This window comes from Camelus dromedarius, chromosome 1 (genome assembly GCF_036321535.1).
Source record: "Camelus dromedarius isolate mCamDro1 chromosome 1, mCamDro1.pat, whole genome shotgun sequence".
NCBI classification, from domain to species: Eukaryota; Metazoa; Chordata; class Mammalia; order Artiodactyla; family Camelidae; genus Camelus; species Camelus dromedarius.
The window spans coordinates 21,252,193-21,272,824 of record NC_087436.1 but is presented as its reverse complement, the minus strand read 5'-3'; the positions used below and the strand labels follow the sequence as shown (position 1 = coordinate 21,272,824).

The following is a 20,632-nucleotide window of genomic DNA, read 5'->3' as shown; positions in this document are numbered from 1 at the left end:
TTTCTTGGACTAAATCAGTGAAAGATGAGCAGTCCTTCATTGTGTAATACCAAGGAGCCACACAAACACTCATTTTGCTCTATAATTTTGGGTTTTTAAATGTAGTAGCAATTTTCCAAAAAGGCTTTAAAGGCAGCCACCATTATTTCCCTGTTCATTTGTACTAGCTGACTTTGCTAGACGCCCTCTTTAAAATTCCACGTATTTAAAGATGTGTATCAAATGCTGAACCACAGAGAATTGCTATTATTCTTTGTGATCACATTCATACAGTTTACTATGACAACGTAAATATCAGAATGTCTTTGTTCCTCCATTAACTTTACTACCTGCTTTATAATCTCTTGCTTCCAGGTAGATCTCACCTCCACTCACTGAAAAATAGGTGCTTTTGTTTTTACCTAGATCTGTCCCCTGAGCCCTGTGTGTCCTTCCTTTTTCAGACAGCTGAATATGCTCCCACTCTTGGCTTCAAATTAATAACACGAAATGATTTTTCATTCTAACTAGTTTCAGGGTAGACGTGGGAAGAAATAGACTCTGCTTGGATTTTACAGTCTGAGAAAATAAGTATGCCCAATCCCTAGGAGAGTAACTAATCTTCTCCTGAAAACAAAAGGAAAGGGGAAAAATCTGACCTGTGTTTTGATTCCAGGAACCTCTCAAAATATCGTTACCATGTTATTTCCGCTGCCCCAGGTGACCACTGCTATTATTGCACACTCAGAATGCTGGCAGGCTGAATCTGTTTTTCAATTCTAGCTCATTGAACTGTGTGTGGTTCCTATGAATGTTTTTATTTAGTAGATTTGCGAGTAGAAACTAATTTCTTTTGTTTTTCTTGGAAATGTGCAGATTTATTTTTGTTTCTCCACCGAAGTAGAAGCTGTGAAATCTGCTAAACAAGACCTGGGAAACATAGCCCTAAGGCTGAACTCAGCTAACCAACTTGGCATGAAGGCTCCTGGTCTAATTTCAGGAGCAAGTTTAGAAAGTTGCCTCTTAATCAGTTGAGTTGCTATACTCAAAATGCTCAGCTAATACTGGTTTAAGAAAAAAAAATAGCGTAATTCTGTTAGATAGTCTTCCCTTTAGAAAAGTAGGGAAAAACTACCATGTGAGAGAATATACACACGCTCCCACTCCTATAAAGCAGAGCTTCTTAATTGGGGAACTTAAATTTCTGTTTATTTAGTATTTTATTCAGGTATAACTTAAACCACTGTCAAAGGCACAGATCTTAAGTGTACGTACGGTTCAATATAGTTTTATACATTCATTCCATATCTATATGTAGAAATAGGAATCTATGAAACCCCGCTCAGATCGAGAAATGGAACATTTCCAGTCCCCTAGAAGTTTTCTCATGCTTTTTCCCAGTAAAAACACAGAACAAATTTCAAATGTAACCATTATTTTGCTTCTATTACCATAGATTAGTTTTGCCCCTACTTGACCGTAATATAAATAAAACCATCGAGTCCAGCTTCTTTTTTCCGACAGTAAGTCTGTGAAATTCATCCGTGGAGCATGGGCGGGAGTTCTACATCTATATAGAGTTCCATTGTGTGACTATATCACAAACTATTGATCTCTTTGAATGTTGACAGACATTTGGCTTGTTTCCAGTGTTTAGTTAATACACGTAGAACTGCTGTGAACATTCTTACGTGGATCTTTTGAGGGACATGAGCACTTAGCTTTTTTAGGTATATACCCATTAGTGGAATTGCTGCCTCATAGGGTACATTTATTTAGTTTTAGTAGATTTCGTAGCTTTAGTTTTCCAAAGTTACTGTACTAATTGTTTTCCTACCAACGGCATATACAATTTCCAGTTACTTTATAAAGTTCTCGCCAGTGTTTGGTATTGTTGATCATGAGTTTTAGCCATTCCAGTGAGTGTGTAGTGGTTTTAATTTGTATTTTTCTGAGGACCAATTGAACCAGAGTTTGTTTGTTCTAATTTGTCTTATTTTGTTTTATCACATATTTTCAAACTACTGCCCCTGAGATCTTGATTCATTGGGTCCCCTGAGGTGAGGCACCTAGTGATTGTAGCGATCCTGAGGCCATGACACCTCTGGATAAGAATTCAGGCATTTGTCAGCACTGACTAACGGTTTATTTTAAAAAGTCTCCAGGAATGTTTTCACACTCTGTTAAGGAGATGGTCATGACAAATAAAATTTTCAACTTGAAACCCATTAAAGAGATTGGGCTATGATTAAACATCTTCAATATTTGATTAAGTAAATTGAAGAAATTTTAGGTTGCAACCCTGAAAATTGCAACTACTGCTATTTCTAGTTTGTATTCCTTTGTTAGATTTATCTTTATAAGATGTTCTTCCATAAAGAAGGGTGTGTTCAGAAGTGAGAAGATGGTTATTTTCGCATTAATAATAGTGCATACTCTTTATGGACTCTTGTTTGCTAGATTAATTAGACATAGATCTATTTGAAATGCATCTCTTTAGAGGGAAAAAAAATCTATGACAGACCAGGTAAATCAAGAATGAAAAGAAACAGAGGGACCTTAACCTGTATACCTTTCACTGTGAACCTGAAGGAAAACTTTCACAGTAGAAACAAAAAAATGTTTTGTCAGCAAATGTAGCCCATCTTTGGAGAAAAGGATCTCATCTGATCTCCTGACGGGAGGTGAGCGACACCACAGCTTCATCACCACATGCTCAAGTAGGGTATGTCAGTAGTTACAAAAGCAGACGACCTTTCTCGTCCACCTGGAAATAGTCTACCTTACCAATAAGAAAGAGTAGGATGGGCGGGTGGTGTAACTCAGTGGTAGAGCCCGTGCTTAGCATGTACAGGGTCCCAGGTTCAATCCCCAGTATCTCCATCAAATAAATAAATAAACCTAATTACCTCTCCTCCAAAAAATAAAAAGAGGGAGTAGGATTGCTTCCCTAGGCTTAAGCTTTTGTGCCATCTGGTTAAAAAAATACATAGTGTTTTGAATATTTAGAGGCATTATCTGGTCACCCCCAACTTCTGTGAGGGACACTTAACACCAGGGCCTTTTGGTTTCAGATAGAATAAAACTGTGCATTAAGGAAGGTCAGGATCATGTGAACCAATTTATTATTGTTGGGTCTCCTCACAGAACCATCTAGTCCTCTTCACGGAAAACTCGTGAAGGCTTTCCTTAGCAGTACTTACTTGCTTTCCAAGTAAAGTTCAGTTTAAGAGCTTGATATTGCCGCCTATTAGACCTCTGGTGGGTGCTAACTGTTACTCTTCATGCCTTCTGAATTAAGAGACAGGAAATAATTGTACACACATAAGCAAACCCTAAGCTGATGTTCGGTTCTCAGAAACATGATACCAGCATTACTTAGAAAGAGCAGTAAGTTGGAAACCCAAGTGAGGCAGAAGGTAGTAAACAGTCTGCCCAACTACTCATGGGGTAGTCACATGTCTTTATAAGGTGGAACAGAAGTTTCTTTTTTCAGACCAGTTGGTTAACTTTGGCTGGAACCTTTATGTTAGAGAATAGTTAGATACCATGCATGCTGACAAGATACGCAGAGTTGAGTCTCTAGTCGAATTAACATGAGTAAAATCACTAAAACTTTGAAGATGGTACGTTATCTGAGCCCAAAGTGGTAAAGCAGTGTCCCCTTCCCCTTTAAGTCCCCTGTAGCCATGTTGTTCAAAATGGTTTGCTGTTCATGGCTATTTAAAGTCTTTTCTTCCATGAGCTTGCTAGTGAATAAAATGAAAGTTTCTGTCTGATTCTTGCCTTTTAGAAATATACAGAAGTCTTCCCATATTGTAAACAAGATTTAAAAAAAAAAAGGACTTTTGAATCCTGGTTCTTTTTATTATTTTTCTTTTCATTTTTCTTTTCTTCCCCCTCCCCCCCCCCCCCCAGGAAGTTGAGAGGATCTTGAAGCTATACAGTAAAAACAGTTTTGTCATTCACAGGCAGGAGAAAGGGAAGGTTAAAAATGAGACGATCCCATTGTGTTAATAAAATAGACAAAAGTGATTGCTTGATGGGGTGACTTTTTTCCCACTTACGATGAATCACTCAGTTCATGTAGTGTATAGCCATCTAGTTTAGAAAAAATACTAAAGGAAAAGTGTTATCTGTAAAAACAACCACCTGGAAAAGTTATTTTAGGAGTTACAGTGGAAAAGTAGAATTCATACTGTTTTATGTAGTAATGTATTTCCAGTGTTCACTTTCATTTCATTTGGTCAAAACTAAAAATTGAACTGGATTATACCATTTTACTTTATCTCTATGTAGAAGAAAGAAGAAATATATAAAATATACTTGTGAATGCACCCTGTAGGATCCAGCAGCTGCTTTCTGATCCCTCTGCTTTTTTTTCCTCTCCAGTGTTGAATATATTCTTCTTAAGCTGTTTATTTTATTTTTTATTTTTATTGAAGTATCATTGATTTACAATGTTGTGTTAGTTTCTGGTGTACAGCACAGTGACTCAGTTATACATCTATATATTCTTTCTCATACTCTTTCATTACAAGTTATTGTAAACTATTAAATGTAGTTCCCTGTGCTATACAGTAGGACCTCCTTGTTTATCCATTTTATATGTAGTACGGTATATCCACTGATCCCAAATGTCCCCCATTTCCCCTTTGGTAACCGTAAGTTTGTTTTCTGTGTCTGTTAGTCTCTTTCTGTTTTATAAACAAGTTCATTTGTATTGTACCATTTTTTTAAGCTCCTTAAAGGGTAAATATTTTTCATAGTTTTAAGTTTGATAATCCACGAGGATTTACTCTAAGTCAGTGATCTGTCCATGGCATTTTAAATCCCCTTAAATAAATCTCTTTATATTTGTAACAAAATCAAAACAGCAAGACAGTTCATAGGGTATGCTATATACACTGTAATCAGTGTCATTTAGACATGGTGAAGTAGTTATCAGTTCCCATGAAATGTTGGCATGATGTTGTATAAATGTCCAAAAATTCATTTCTCTTTTCTCACCACTTTGTGTTCTGGCCCTTCGTCAATAAGAAAGAATTAACTAATTAATCCCTGTCATAAAGTGTTAGATTTTGTTGGGTGAGCCTGTATGAAGACTTGATGTTGCATGAAGCATAACAAAGCCAGAACGTTGGAAATTAGCTCCACTTCTGTGTACTCGGGCCAGATTGTCCAACTGAAAGATATTTCTGTACTCAGTTAGCACCTAGTAGGTCTCACAAGTTTCTGGAGGAGCAAATTCCAAAGTGCAGGTGCATGCAAATGGGTCTTGCAGATTCGGGGGGGGCCTGGCTTTCATGTCTTCCAACCTGACGTGGAGAAAGTGCTAAGTGAGTTTCAGCTGGGTGAAGGAAATATTTTTGAGCATCTACCCCAGGAGTTCTGATTCTCTTTGTTTGTTTGGGGGACCCACAATTAATGATTAATTAAATCAAACTAATTAAAGATAGCCATACTAATATTTTTTTTTTTAATGGAGGTACTGGGGATTGAACCCAGGACCTTGTGCATGCTAAGCATACACTCTACCACTATACCCTCCTCCCCCTAATACTAATATGTTATTATTCAAGCTTTACAGTTAGGATATGAGCTTCTTTGCCTAGCAAGAAGAGTTTTTAAATGAACTCTATAAACTTGGCTGTGGTGCATGTATGGATGTTAAAGTTGAATACAAAAAGACAGCATCAAAAGCACGTGGACTTTTTCTGTAGAATCTGGAAAACAGAGCTGACATGTGGCTCTTCCCTGAGGAATTGACAGGCCAAGTGACCTGCCTTTGATTCTATTCTGTAGAACATATTAACTTTCTTACCACTTCTTATCATCTTTAGGTAATGTTTTGTTGTGGAAGTCTGTTTCAACCCAGCCTTTTCTATTCTAATATAAACAGGCAAGAAACAGATTTGTTTATTCAAATATGAGCATTTACCTTTTTTTTTAAAATTGATTTATAGCTCCGTATTCCTAACCAGACTAACAGAGAATTTTTGTTTTGGGCCCTCAAAAATTTCCTTGGTTGTGTCAATAATTACAGCGTCTTTTTTTTTTTTCTAATTTTTTAACTTGTTTTCAAATTACTTCATTCTACACAATTTCGTGATTTTTTCCTGTCTTCTCAAAGCATAGTTAAGTGCTTAATAAATTACTTCTTTACCTGTTGAGCCCTTCTGCATGAAGATACTACAGAAACCAATAAATGGCAAAGAAGGCTATGAGCTGAGAGGAGAAGTGATGTCAAAGAGAAGCTCTTTCCCTGAATGTGAATCCTGGAATTAGACATATTTCTCCCCAGTCGGCTGGGAAGTAGAAAGAAATGAATCAATAGCAAAATAAATGGGGTGAAGAGCTGGCCCTGGCACACACAGCACCACGGGCCTGTAGATACCACGTAATAAAGTGTATCTCCTTGGAAGGTTGGCTTGGCTTAGCACTTACTTTGGGGGAATAAAATCTGCTGCTTGTGTTAACATCTTCATTCCCAGTAGCCTTAAAACGAAAGAATGTTCAAGGCCAATGTTAACCATGGCTTTCCTCGAGCCTCTAGAAGAAAGAGCCCTAATTCTCAGATCTCTTTGAGAAGAACCAGTTATTTTCTGGGTCAAGGTTGCCATTTAGGGAGAATGTATTTTAACGGACGTTGTCCTAGTTTATCCTATTTTCATGTGTTTAAACAAATTTATGTCCAGCCTTTCAAGTAGCTTTGTTTAAGAAACAATTCTTAAAACGGGGTAGACAATGATGATCACGCTTGGATGTTGCAGATCCTGTGAAGCCTCCTGGCAACTCCTTACAAGCACCAGCTGATTTACCGTTAGCGATAAACACAGCACCGCCCTCCGCCCAGGTGGATTCCTCCGCTGCTCCTCCTCCGCCGTATCAGCTAATTAGCCTTCCGCCACACCTGGAAACTCTTGGCATCCAGGAGGACCCTCAAGACTACCTCTTGCTCATCAACTGTCAAAGCAAGAAGCCTGAACCCCCCAGGTAAACCGCATCCGTCTGCGCAAGTGCGCGCGCGTCTGTGCGTCTGTGCGCGCATGTCTTTAGGAAGCTCACCTTTAAACTTTTTTAACCCTCATTTGAAGGCTTAAAAGAAACCACCTATAGAAGCTTATATTTTAGGCGTATATTTCAGGTGTATGTTCCCCGACTAATGATGTCTGATGTTCAGGAGATTTTATTAAAGAAACACGTTCTCTATAATTTCTGGCAGAGAACACTTGTACCTACAAGGCTCTTTTAGAAATGTGTCTCCTGTGTCATAGTCGTTGTTACAGACTCACAGTATTACTTGCTTAACAGATTTCACTGATTTATAAATGGTGATCTTGCTCCATTTCTTATGTGATTGTAAACCAGCCAAGGGTCATCTTTTGTTTCTGAAGAAGGAGAGGAATATCTACTGCTAGAAGATTTTGAAAGCAAAACGATTCCATTGCAGTGAGTGTGTTGTGGTTGCTTTGGATCTGTGTGAGAAATTAATCATGCAGGTAAAATCCCAGTATAGCAAATTCTATGGAATAAACCAATCGGGCATCAGTGAAATTTGATGAAGTCAAATATGTTGCTAAAAACTACGAAACTTTTGAATCTTCATACCTAGCAATGAAGCAGACCTTACCACAAGACTTGACTTGACAGATTTTTAAGTAGAATGGAGTATATGGATTTCCGTGATTACCAAGGCTATCCTGAAACCTTTCCCAGAGCCTGATTTACCTGTCATCGCCGTCTTTGCTTCCATACCCCTCTCTTCTTTCAAGCTATAAGATATTTTAATCTGATCATTCTTGTCATTTGATGTTGGATAATTGGAAGGCTTAAAGTAATAGTGACAGTTGGAGTCAGAAATTAACTAGAAGATCTGTTTTACCATTAGCAGCTATGTGATAACTAGTGACATGGGTGTATTTATTATCTGAATTTGCAGTATGAAGGGCAGAGGTGAATTGCATTGAGAGGTGAAAGATTTTTTTAAAACAGGTGTTAGATGGAGGCATTATTTTTATAACAAAAAAAAATTTTTTCATGTAGAAAGTGACTGTTACTAGGCTCTGGGTCATACAAAACACTTGTTCAAAAATTTTTAAGTAGAATTGGTTAAGATCCACAAATTAGTTCCTGTAAACCATTCCCTGAGATAATGGAAACAGCTAACAAACCTTTCAAAGATGAGTTTCCATATATTTGTTGTAATGGGATTTTACGTGTAAGAGCAAAAAAAAAAAATTTTTTTTTTATAAATCAACACCAGTTAATAATATCAAATTCTAACTTGATTTTTGCTTGTTTGCTGTGAGTATGTAAAATTATACACTTGCAACTTTGTTGCCTATGCTACTAACTAAGATTTTATTTTAGGGAGAGCCACAGTTATTTTTCCATATCAATTTTTCAAAAGCCAACAGCCAAGTAACAGTTTTCAGTACGTTTTCTTTTTATATAGTGTCTTTCGTGGATCTCATTGGTATCACAGTTTTCCTGCTGTAGTAGAAATTATGATGTGGATCATTGCTCAGATATATTTTGTATCTATGTTTTGCGGAAGCGACAGTTAAGTAGCAAATATTTATGAAGTACCCACTATGTGCCCACTGTTTTGTGGGTGCTATGAAGGTACAAATTAGTTACGTAAGATACAGCCCCCTCCGATGCAGTCTTCTTGAGAGTTTATAAGTAAAGCTTGTGAAGAAGTCAAAACATTCAAGCATTAGGTATCTAGGGATGAAGGCAAGATGTGAGCGTTGCCTTGCAAACTCTTGTTCATTGTGCAAGACTCGGCTCAGACATCTGCTCCTCTGGAAGACATTCCCCCAAATTCCCAGGCCGGATTAAATGCTCTCTGGATTTTCATAGCACCCTGGTTGTGCCTCTATATCTCCGCTTTATCACAGAATTGGAAATAGCTTGATAATTATATTTATTCTCCACCAACCCATAAGCTGATGTCAAGGCCGGGGAACTCAGTACTCATTGTACTTCTAGCTTCTCTTAACTTCATATTAGAATTAAATCAAATACAAATTTCAGAATATGTGTGAGAAGTTCCTAGGAAGAATAGTGCGAATGGTTTTGAAATGGAGGGTGAGCGGTCTCACAGGAGGAGTAGGATTTGAACCACACCTGGTTGGTGAGAGAAAAGGAGACTGTCATTAATAATTTATGTCCAAATAGCTTGAGGGGCAGGGGAGGTGAGAACGAGAGTGACGGGAGGAGAGGCTGCCGGGAGAAAAGGTTTCCACTTGGGGAGTGGTAGGACCTAAGATAGGAAGGTGGAACCAGGTTTTGACTGCCTCAGTGCCAGGTGGCATCGTTTGTGGGCTTTTTGTAGGTCCCACAGCCTGGAGGGACTCTCAACAGGATTTTCTCTGACTACGTGAGTGATATGAAATCATATTTTGAAAACAATGATCTTCCAGCAGTACTGGCTACATGGCTGGTACCCAGGATAGATCGGAAGAGGGAGAAACGAGAGGAAAGAAGTTCTCTGAGGAGGGGTCAGTGGTCTAGATCTCAGCAGAGACATGGACCCGAACTTGGGGTGGTGATGGTGGGAACAAAGCAGGATAGTAGGTACTTGGTTAGGAAAAAGGACTCTGTGCCCGAGGGATGGTAGAGATCAAAGCGAATGAATCAAAGCCGAATTGGGTTTAGAGTGTAGAGAACCTACGTTAAAGGCATTTCTTTTCATGGCAAGTCAGAGAGGGCAATCAGTTTGAGAAGTAAATTAAATTTGGTGCACAGGAGCAAGGTAATACTGGGATAATCAAGTAGAAATATATTTGAACGGTTTGAAAATACGGGACTCGAAGTTTCATGAGAAGATAGGAGTTTTCAGCTTTCAGTAGAAGGTGAAGTTATGAGAAAGAAGGAGTTTTTAATGGGTTTTTTTAAATGATTTTTTTAAAGACTCACAGGACTGATTTCTGTTAGCCATTTCCAGGTGGACAGACAGGAAGAAGGAGTCAGTCAATGAAACAAGGACATAGTCAGTGAGGGAGAAGGAAAATCAGGGCATTGACATTGCAGTGAGGGTTCTCTGGTACTAGAAGGGGAGAGGTCCAGGGAAGAAATGCAGTTACACAGTGCCAGATGTTACCAAGAAATCAGAGAGATATGCCCTTAAAAAAACTATCACAAGTTATTATTTTTTTAATATTGAGTTTAAGGTCCTCCAGGGCTTTGGACAACATACGTAGGTAGTTAAGCTATCTTGTTTAGCATTAAGGAAGGATGCTTGTTTTGGTATTGGTAGCTTTGTTTTGCATTATTCCCAAATTTTGTGATACCACAACATACAGAGACTGAAAATGTACCAAAGCGTGAAATTTACTCTAATGAGATTTCTCGAAGTTCATTCTTATTTGGAGTTGGCTAACTCTGTGGCTTGGATTTTGATCCTCTTTATAGTACTGGCTAAATATTTGTTAAAGAAAATTAGTAGAAAGGAAGGTATGCAAAACCTGTCATGTTGCCACCTCCTTGGAGATTACGTTGAATTTATTCAGTACCAAGTAATCATTAGACTTTTTGTTTTACAGAACAGTAAATTTGCGCAGGTGGGCAAAAGAGCAGTGGACCAACTGTTGGCCTGGGGTTTTGCATGCTCTTCAGAGGAAGTGCTTTCCTTGTGTCTGTGCCTGAATCATTTACCTTTCTCCGAGTTTGGTACCTTTCTAATTCCCGTGCTTCAGGGATTGTGGTTTTATGTGTGGATTTACTAGGTGGGGTTGGGGCTGTGGGCAGGTACAGGACAGGAATTAGTGAGAATGCTTTCGGTTTTGTGGTGGCGGTTTTGTTACCTGGCATATAATCATAAAAAACTAAGGAATATCCGTGCTTTAAATCAGATGGATCACACACACACACACACACACACACACACAATCTAATGAAAAAGCCATGGATTTTGATTGCTAAGCTCCAAATATATCTATGCAAACGCAGGCTTATGTCCTCACCATGTTTTATCTTCTGTCATTAACTATTTTTATCTAGAACACACACTGATTCTGCCAAATCCACCTCTTCTGAGACAGACTGCAATGATAACGTCCCTTCTCATAAAAACCCTGCTTCCTCCCAGAGCAAACACGGAGTGAATGGCTTTTTTCAGCAGCAGATGATGTATGACTCGCCACCGTCTCGCGCTGCATCTGTTTCTGTCGACTCCAGCCTTTATTACCTGCCCAGGAGTTACTCCCACGACGTTTTACCAAAGGTGTCTCCATCAAGTACCGAAGCCGATGGAGAACTCTATGTTTTTAATACCCCCTCGGGGACCTCCAATGTAGAGACCCAGCTGAGGCACGTATCTATAAGTTATGACATTCCTCCAACACCTGGTAATACTTATCAGATCCCACGAACATTTCCCGAAGGAACCTTGGGGCAGACGTCAAAGCTGGACACTATTCCAGATATTCCTCCACCTCGGCCACCGAAACCACACCCGGCTCATGACCGCTCTCCCGTGGAAGCGTGTAGCATCACACGCGCAGCCTCGGACACTGACGGTAGTTACTGTGTCCCTACGGCAGGGATGCCACCGTCACGTAGTAATACCATTTCCACTGTGGATTTGAACAAATTGCGAAAAGGTCAGCTCCAGTTGGCTTCTGCCGTGTTAGAGGTTAACGATCGAGCAGCCGTTGGTCCAAATATTTGTTCTTGTAAGCATAGCGTGACGTGAAATGATAATCCCTTTTCTCTGCAGTTCTGCAGTTGCCCATTCACTTAGCAAAGATGTCAGAGTCCCACAGAAGTGTGGTTGTGCATGCAGCGTGTGTCCGTGTGCGTGTTCTGCTGGAAGGGAGAAGGGGATGGATTTATTCATCCCTGAAAAAGTGTGGCCTTAGGAATACCTTCCTGCCTCAGGAAGTGTGCACCCCCCTCTCTCACTTTCTCTCTCCTGGGTGGGCAGACCCGATGGGACAGAGGAGCAGGAAGTAGACCAGCCACAAGGCCTCTCCCAGGCATACCCTTCCCTGTATTTGTGTCCCGTTATGACCACTTCTCTGTCACATCTGCTGGGCTCCGTTTCCTTCCTTCTAGATTAGCAGTTTTTACGTTACATCTACCAGCTGATATGCCACTCCAATCAAGTCATTCTGCTTTTTGTTTGTTTGGTTTTATTTATATTTAAAGCTCTGAATCTTCTCTTCCCAGACCCCTAGCCACTTTACTTATTCCTAGAGCCTTCACCATCTCCTAGAGCCAACCAAAAGTTGCAGACCTTGAGAGGAGAAAAATTGAGTTTGGGTTATACTCTGAGGTTCTTAAAGTCCTAAAACTAAAAAGCCAAAGTTTACAATGCACATACCCTAAAAACTTCTGTATTTTGTGTTCGAGTTATCCGGCTGTTTTAAAGAAGGTAAAGATTTAATGTGTTGTGAATAGGACTTATATCAACACTTATTTAGCTATTCATTACCAGTTTCTAATTTCTTGAAGTGGCTGTAATGTATGTTATAGTGGTTATAAGTTAGTGAGATGCAAATTAGACCCAAGGGTGCAAAAGATGAAAAAACGGAAGTATTTCTTTTCTCCATCTTTAGATAACCATTTCATCCCAGGCTTAGCTATTTACTCATTGTCATAATCAAATACTGGTACTGGTTAGCATAAGAGGAAATGTCTGCATTTTCTAGTGCTTCAATGTGTTAATGAGAGATATTATTCTGTGAGCATCCTTTTAAAAATCTGTGTATGTGCATGTGTGCATATATGAAAAGACAGAGAGAGAGAATGTTATTCCTGATTACCTTGAGAACTGGTAAAGTTGGGAGGAAATGTTGACAGTTTATTCTCTGTTTTAGATGCTAGTTCTCAAGATTGCTATGATATTCCACGAACATTTCCAAGTGACAGATCTAGTTCACTTGAAGGCTTCCATAACCACTTTGTAAGTATAATTGACCTTAACATCATCAAGTGTGTTTCACTGTCAGAATCCTCACACTTAGCGCTCTGAGACTAAAATGAGATCCTGGAATAAAAGTCCCTTCAGCCCCATGTGAATAAGACAACCATGTTTTCCTGTTGACAATAGTTTTCATTTATTGAAAGAAATATATGTGTGTTTTAGAAAATCAAAAACGTATTGACGGTGGGAAGCGTCTCAAGTGAAGAACTGGATGAAAATTACGTCCCCATGAATCCCAACTCTCCTCCACGGCAACATTCCAGCAGCTTCACAGAACCAATTCAGGAAGCAAATTATGTGCCAATGACTCCAGGGACATTTGACTTTTCTTCATTTGGAATGCAAGTTCCTCCTCCTGCTCACATGGGCTTCAGGTCCAGCCCAAAGACCCCTCCCAGGAGACCAGTTCCTGTTGCAGACTGTGAACCACCTCCCGTGGATCGGAACCTCAAGCCAGACAGAAAAGGTATGGGGGTTGTGGCATGGTAAAAGGGTCAGGGGCTGCCAGTTTAGATCTGCATTTAACTCTCGTTAAATCCAAAACAGAATCGGCACTAGAAATTGGGAAGTATTTTCTATTACCTTAGTTAACAACTTGTTTAAGTAAAATAGTATCGCTACTTAGAGATTATTAATTATTATGTCATATGTTGATGCCCTGGTGAGATTTTTCAGTCTCCTATCTCTAGAGCAGAGGTTACCAACTAACATATTCCCAAGAATTGGTGAGCAACAGGAGATAATTAGGAGGAACTGGAATGCCCTTGCCCCATCCAAATGGGGTAACTACTGCCTGGCTACAGTCCTTTGTGGACTTGTGAAAATAACGTGGGCCCCTAGAGGAAAACTCTTCTGATTATCAAAAGAAGTCAAAAACACAGAGTTTTATATGTATGGCCTTTTGATTTTTAAGTTCTGCCAGCTAATTTAGTTATTTAAAACAAAGCAAAGCATTGTAGACCATACCAAACACTTTTACAAGCCAAATATGGCCTTTGGCTGTTATTTTGTAACCTCTTCTCCAGAGTGTGTGATGTCAAATCAGACTCGAGATTATTAATGCACTTGACATGGTTCTTTAAGAGCAGTAAGGTTTGCTTGGATTCTCTTCCCATTCTGTCTGTATAACAACTTCTCAAAAATGATTCTGCCTTTGCTGGGGTATAAACAAATGCTTCTAGTCTATTCTTTCATGCTGGCCTTCATTAGGTACCATTAAATTCTAAGGTAGCATGGTTCATTAAGAACTCAGTGTAAAAGAAAATTTTCAGCCGAATTGGTAATATGGACCCAAGTTTTCAAAATTTGGGTTTGAGTGGTTAAAACCCGGACAGCCAGCTGTGTGGTAGCATGCTGTGAGTGTGGTTTAATCTCTACAACCAAATTAGTTAATATATTGGCTGTGGGATGCGTGGCACAATTTCCGGGGAATTCAGCACATTTGAAAGATCTCATGTGCTAGATGTAGCTTTTTTTTTAAAGCATGTAATGTTTGTGTAAATTTCTCATTAACCTGCTGGGATCATTTCTATTAATCCTAATTAAGTTCCTGTTGTAGGGGACAGTGACAGAGACTCACTCTTAAGAAAATGAGTTTTGTTTTGTTTTACTTTTAAGTAAGTAAGTGAAAAGAGAACGTTATTGGGAACTGAGGTGCTCCTCTGGGGCTGTCACTTTGTCCGGCTCACTCTGCTTCTGTCCTCTGGGAAGTCTTTGATTCTACTACTTGGTTCAGTCTTACCTTCTCCCCTTCTTTTCTGTTTCTTTTCCTCCGTATCCTCTACTTGACATGGTTTCTGCTTTCAGAGAGCGGTGGCCTCCAGCGCCCCACTGTGGCTTAGATCCCACCTCCTGGCTGCTTTTTATGGGCCCTCGCAGCTTCCATACCTACTGCGGACCGCCTCATTCATCATCTGCTCACTTCAGATTGGTCAGAGAGACTTTGATTGGTCTCATGTGTCTTGCCACACCAGGCCACGTCATGGACGGTGGGCCAGCCCATCGACGGGCTGTCGTTGGGTCACACACTCCCTTCTGGTCCCACAGCTGGAAAGATGGTTGCATGTCACACCACTGGCCACCCAGGTGGCCCCGGCAGCAGGGCCCTGATCAGGGTTGGTTATTTCAGAAAGGGTGTGAGCATCCCAGGCTTTTCCATTGATCACGTTTCCTCTCGTTTCTCTTTATCCTCATTTGTTTTTAAATCTATTTAGGCCTCATTAGTCATTTTTTCGTTTGCATACAGTATGCCAAAGTATGTTTGGACATGTGTGGATTTATCATAGAGCCCCCAGGTTGTGGGAGGGTTAAGATTCAAGTGTCCTGAACTCTGTGAAACATTGAAATCTTCATTTTAATGCTAAACGGATTCTTCTCTTATTTTCCCATAATGAGTACATTAGCAGCAGATCACTGGTTTTTAACACAAAACATAACAGTTTTCTATCTGGATGTCCCACATGAGTATGGAGGTGGTCTGGTCTGGGTGAGGCACGAAGCTCTGAGTCCCTCCAGCTTTGCTCCCTTGCCTGCTACTTCTTTCCATCAGGCTCTGCAGAACACAGTTTGAAAATTCCCAGTGTAGTTCACTGTGAACGGTTCCATGTGGTAAGCACAATGCAGAATCAGAAAAGAGCCCTATTTATATGTTAGAAAAGTTTTGGGATCATAATGATATGCTTTTAGTATCATCTAGGTCTGACAGAGTTCATATGCCCCGTATTACAATATATATTATCTTATGTCTATATCATAATATGGCATGTATACTACAGGTTATATGTATTGCATATATATATATAATTATACCTCCCTATGACTATAGTGAAAGTATATATATTCTAGTACATGAGAGATTAATTGTCCTCATCCTCTAAACCAACCTAAGGTGACTTTACTGTAGAACAGAGGAAAGTAGTTTCCTTGGTTACTTTTGGAGATTCTCCTCAGTCTTTTAAAAACTAACTGAACTGTTGAAAGACAATTCTGAGCTCATGGGCCAGATTACTGGTTTTGTATCTCTGTTTAGATACGAAAAGAACTGAGAAAGTACCCAGAATAAAATACCTCCATAGTTTTGGACAAAATCAAGAATAGGTTTAGCAAAATAGTAAAGAGTTTACTAGTCATAGTAATTTTTTTTTAAATTTTTGTTTTTCTTTAGTACTACTCTACTTTTTAAAATAAATATGATACAATAAAGGAGGCTTGAATAGGGCAGGATATAGCTCAAGCGGTAGAGCGCATGCTTAACATGCACGAGGTCTTGGGTTCAATCCCCAGTACCTCCATTAAAATAAATAAATAAATAACCTAATTACCACCCCCCAAAAAAACTGAAAAAAAAAAAAAAAAAGAAGAAAGGAGGCTTGAGAAAGTTCTTAATAGTGCAGTACAAACTCACTTTAAGAAGTTACAGCTATTCAAGAAAAACAAATTATAAAACCCAAATTCAGATCCTAGCGGAAAGTTTACCCTTAAAAAATTAATCTGTAAAAATAGACGTCTTATTTGGTCATGAAATTCTTCTTATGCATAGCATCTGATGAGTCTGTTTTAATTTCAAATCTTGTGACATCAGATACATGACTCAATCTATTATTCTAGTGTCTCTTATTAACTAAACCTCATAATAAGCAAACCTAGTTCTGTAATATATGGCTTGATTAGTTTCAAAACGCAGTGTAACTAGTTCAACACCCAGTATAACCGGTTTCTGTGATTGTCTTCTTTGGAAGGGTCTACAGTAAACGAGTGACATTCTAGTCTTGTTTATACCCCCAATTATAGATGTCAGCTGCTGCAGTTACTAGTACAGATGAGTTTTTCAAATACTTTCGAGTAATTGAAGCTGCAGAAATACACAGATGTTTTGAACACTTACATTGAACGTATTTTTATGGACCATTTACCCATTGCCCAACAGTGGTGGCTATATTTTAACCCATACTACGACTGTCACAACAGTATTTGTTCTGAACCAAGTTTTGTGAATATTCTTATAGGGGAAAAACATAATTTACATGTGTTGTATTAAATATTAGGAAAGCAAATGAGTCATTGCAAGTGCAGGACAAATTCTGTTCTGATTGCTTTAATGGAAGAGTACTTTTGTAAAGTTTGGGAAATTTCTATAAGATATGGTGCCTTCTGTAAAAATAAGTCCTTACAGATATCTACCAGATTTAATCCCTGCACTTAACTAGGCCCGTTCAGTCTGTTTCTAACATGATAGAACAGCTGTTCAAGCCTCAAATATGCTGCCTTTATATTTTGTTTGGCCTCATCCATTCATGGCTTTCTACGGTAGTTCTGACCATCAGCTATTGTACTGGGTTTTAAAGGGCAGTGCGAGGTTCCTTCTGGTGCTTTTGTACATCAGTTTGGTTAAAGCATCTTCAGGTCTGGATCTTCCCTTGGGTGTAAGAAGCACCCAGAAGACCACTCTAGGAATTTCCCTTGGTGGATCTCAGTGATATCTTTATATCTTGGCTCTGAACATTTTTTCAAGAGCTCTTCTAAAGCAGTGTTTTGGATGTGACTAAAAATTAACATGCTTTTTTAAAAATTACTTTTATACTATAATAAATGTTGGGAAGATGGAAAAGTGATACCAGTAAATGTAACTAGATTTTAATAAACAAGTATTAACGTCAGGTTTTTGGTTTGGTGTTACAGTTTAAAGGAAATGAGTCCAGGGTGCATTTTTATAGGATAGCGTCTACATGCAGGGTTTTGTTTTTTTCCTAAGTATTCCTGCACTTCCAATATAACTATCATGGTTATAGCCCCCTTTGTACAGTGAGACCATTAAAATAAGTGTAAAGGTTTTTCAGCGTGCTACCTTGATTACTTCTTGGAATTAGCAGAGGATAATGTTGTGACTTACTTTTCTTCTTTCTTGATTTTTGAGGTGCCTACTGGAAATAATAACGTCATCTGTGAAACTTCAGATGAGTAACTAATTTAGGCCAACTTAAACCTATAGTGATAGAGGAAATAAATTTTCCACTTTGAGTTGAATATTTGTAAGTAGTACTTGTTAAAATAATACTTAACAGCATATGGACTTTTCGAAAAGGACCGCATCTGCTTTTTGAAGCATGAGCTCGTAACTGCCTTGACCATATTTGGAATGATCAACTTTTGAAACAACATTCAGTGCCTTTTTTTTTTCTCTCTCTCTTCAAAGACAAACAAAAAAGTATGACATCAGTCAGCTTAAACACCACCAGCTTTAAGAGAACTGCAGTTCACCCAAACTGGCTGCAGTGCCTGTCAGTTATAGGATGTACCCTCTGATAGGTCTTGAGTTTCAAAACACAAAGAAGAAAACGTAGCTTCCCTGAAGAAGCTCACTATTGAGTGGAAGAGGTAGAAAAGTAAACACATTATCATAATTAGCATGGAAGGGGCTGTGGCTGAGGTAAGCTCTTGGCACTGTTCACTAACTCCTCTGTCTGAGAGGATGAGTGGCAATTAAGTGATGGTGGAGGATCTCCTGGTCAGAATAAGCAGCATACTCTAGTTCTTTTGAAAAGGGGGGCAGATGGGACTGTGGCTCCATCTTGGGTGGGAGGGAGGAAAGTATGAAAGCAGGAACCAATGCCAAATGCCTCGCAGGTGTCTGATCCTGGGCGAGTTGTAATCCATGCTAATGAGTTTGGGCTTTATTCTGAACACACTGTTAAAGGGCTCATACAGGCAGACAACATAATCAGGTTGGCCCCCCTAGAAAGCTCATTCTAAGATTTAAGGATACTATAGGAAGAAAACTGTATCCTTTCATGTAAAATGTTCTAAAACCACACTTTTGTCCAGCATCTTACTTAAAGAGTGCTTTGCCCTGTTTTCCAAATCCAGGGTTCTTGAAGCCTTGCTTTAGAGCGGATCAGACGGAAAGGCATAACAAAAGTCCCTTTCCTGGCTCTCAGTTGCTCCTTCAACTTGGGTACTTACAGTGATGTTTACAAATTTTGAGGGCACTTGGAGGAGAGGTAGATGTCATTTAGCCAGACAGTGTGAATTCATCACTTTTAGAAAAACAAACCAGGTAAGTGAAGTGCACATTAAAAGAGGAAGAATGGATTTCAGGCTTGCAGGTTTTTAACTTTTCTTGGAGGAATAAAAACAAATTATTGTCATTATAAACAGAAAGTAAAATTGATAATAGAGAGATTGGAGAGAAAGTGGAATCTAGAATAACTTCTCTGAAAGATCTGCTATGGCAACTGGAGGTATAAGAAACAAAGCAGGTCTGTGGTGGGTTGAAGAAGATAAATTCTGTTTTGAACATGTGGTATGAACGCATGCAGAACATCCCTGTCAGGTGGTTTTGTAGACATGCAGATAAGGATCTCAGGGGAGAGATCCTGAACCCAAGGTTAAGATGGACCAAGTTGTGCTCCACATTAGGGAGCACACGATCCAGAGACTGACAGTCCGGGGTGAGACTGTTTTAACCCATGAGGGTTAAAGTACAATGAGCATTTCACCGGTAGTCAGTGCCCTTTGCTAAATGAGATGCGTCCTGTTGCCTTCTTTGTCCAAACCTCATCTAGCGAAAGCCCACTTGTGACTGCCTTGGATCTAAAAAGCTGAGGCGTGAAAGAGATACTCTGTTGACTATCAGAGTTTGATCAGTATCTCCAGAGCTGGTTCATTTTTGCCTTTAGTATTCTTATTTTTTACTCTTTGTTTTCACACTTTTCTTAAGCAGTCAAAGAAACATTCAAGTATTTGACTCCAGGCAGTAGAAAAGAAGTACTTACACCTTGAACTTTTTCTCCTTTCTCTCCTCATAAATAATACTGAGCTATTAAAGTATCACTTCCATTTCTGTCTGGAACATAAATGTCAAATTGAGCTTGGGAGGATATAAAGAATAAATGTAAAGAATAAGGAAACAAAGCTACCAAAGCAGCATTTTCATGTTGTGACTTTTGTCCTAAAATCAGCTTTAAAACTTTGCCTGGAGTAGAAACTACATGCAAATTTTATAATTACACTGTAAAAAATTTCACTTAACACAGTATATTTCTGGGAAGAAAATCAAGGAGTACCCTGGAGAGTACTTGAGAGGATTAGAGAAGTTTCATGTTTTCTTAAGCTAAAAAAATCGCATCTTAAAAAACATGTAGATTTCTAAATATCAGCAAAAATCAGTGAGCTCTAATTCTGTCATCTAGTAGATGTCGACTCAACTTTGTAAATGCCAAAAAAAAAAAAAAAAAAAAGAGAGAGAGAGAATTTGGTGCCATTGAGAATAGAGTAGTTTAACTTCCTGATTGAAATGATGTTGCTACTCCAGCATCCAGGCTTCCAGTGGGAAAAAGTATGAGAAAACTGCTGAGTGTTAAACCTGTGCTTTTCATAAGGCTTTTTAGCAGTACTTGTACGGAGCAGAGATTAAATGAAAATAATAATAATAATAATAATAATAATAATAATAATAATAATAATAATAATAGCAGCTGAATTTATGCTTTCAGATACTTAAAGCTGGATAATCAGCAGTTCCAGAATCCAGACATCTAATCCTTGCAAAATGGTGTCACTGGGCAACCACTGAGTATCCAGGGGAAACAAATGCTGGTCTTGGTTTTGACCTTGGATTAGGAGACGTGGTCGAATAGTTTCTCTGGAAGGGCTTTGGCCTAGAGGTGAAGGAGTAGTCAGACTGAAGTTTTTAAAACACTTCTGTCAAGTTAAGGAAGC

The 20,632-nt window shown here is 39.0% G+C and overlaps 1 protein-coding gene across 5 annotated transcripts in view; it reads left to right on the top strand.

The window, feature by feature from the left end:
- Nucleotides 1–20,632, top strand: part of GAB1 (GRB2 associated binding protein 1) — a 113,731-nt gene that overhangs the window by 80,490 nt on the left and 12,609 nt on the right. For 3 of the 5 annotated variants that reach the window (XM_031465472.2, XM_031465494.2, XM_064493102.1), the window contains exons 3-7: nt 6,753–6,975; nt 7,351–7,431; nt 10,990–11,591; nt 12,810–12,895; nt 13,079–13,382. In XM_031465472.2, the coding sequence (XP_031321332.1) occupies nt 6,753–6,975; nt 7,351–7,431; nt 10,990–11,591; nt 12,810–12,895; nt 13,079–13,382 (1,296 nt within the window). The remainder of the gene's footprint in view (nt 1–6,752; nt 6,976–7,350; nt 7,432–10,989; nt 11,592–12,809; nt 12,896–13,078; nt 13,383–20,632) is intronic. The other 2 variants (XM_031465483.2, XM_031465500.2) reach the window with 1 other exon arrangement.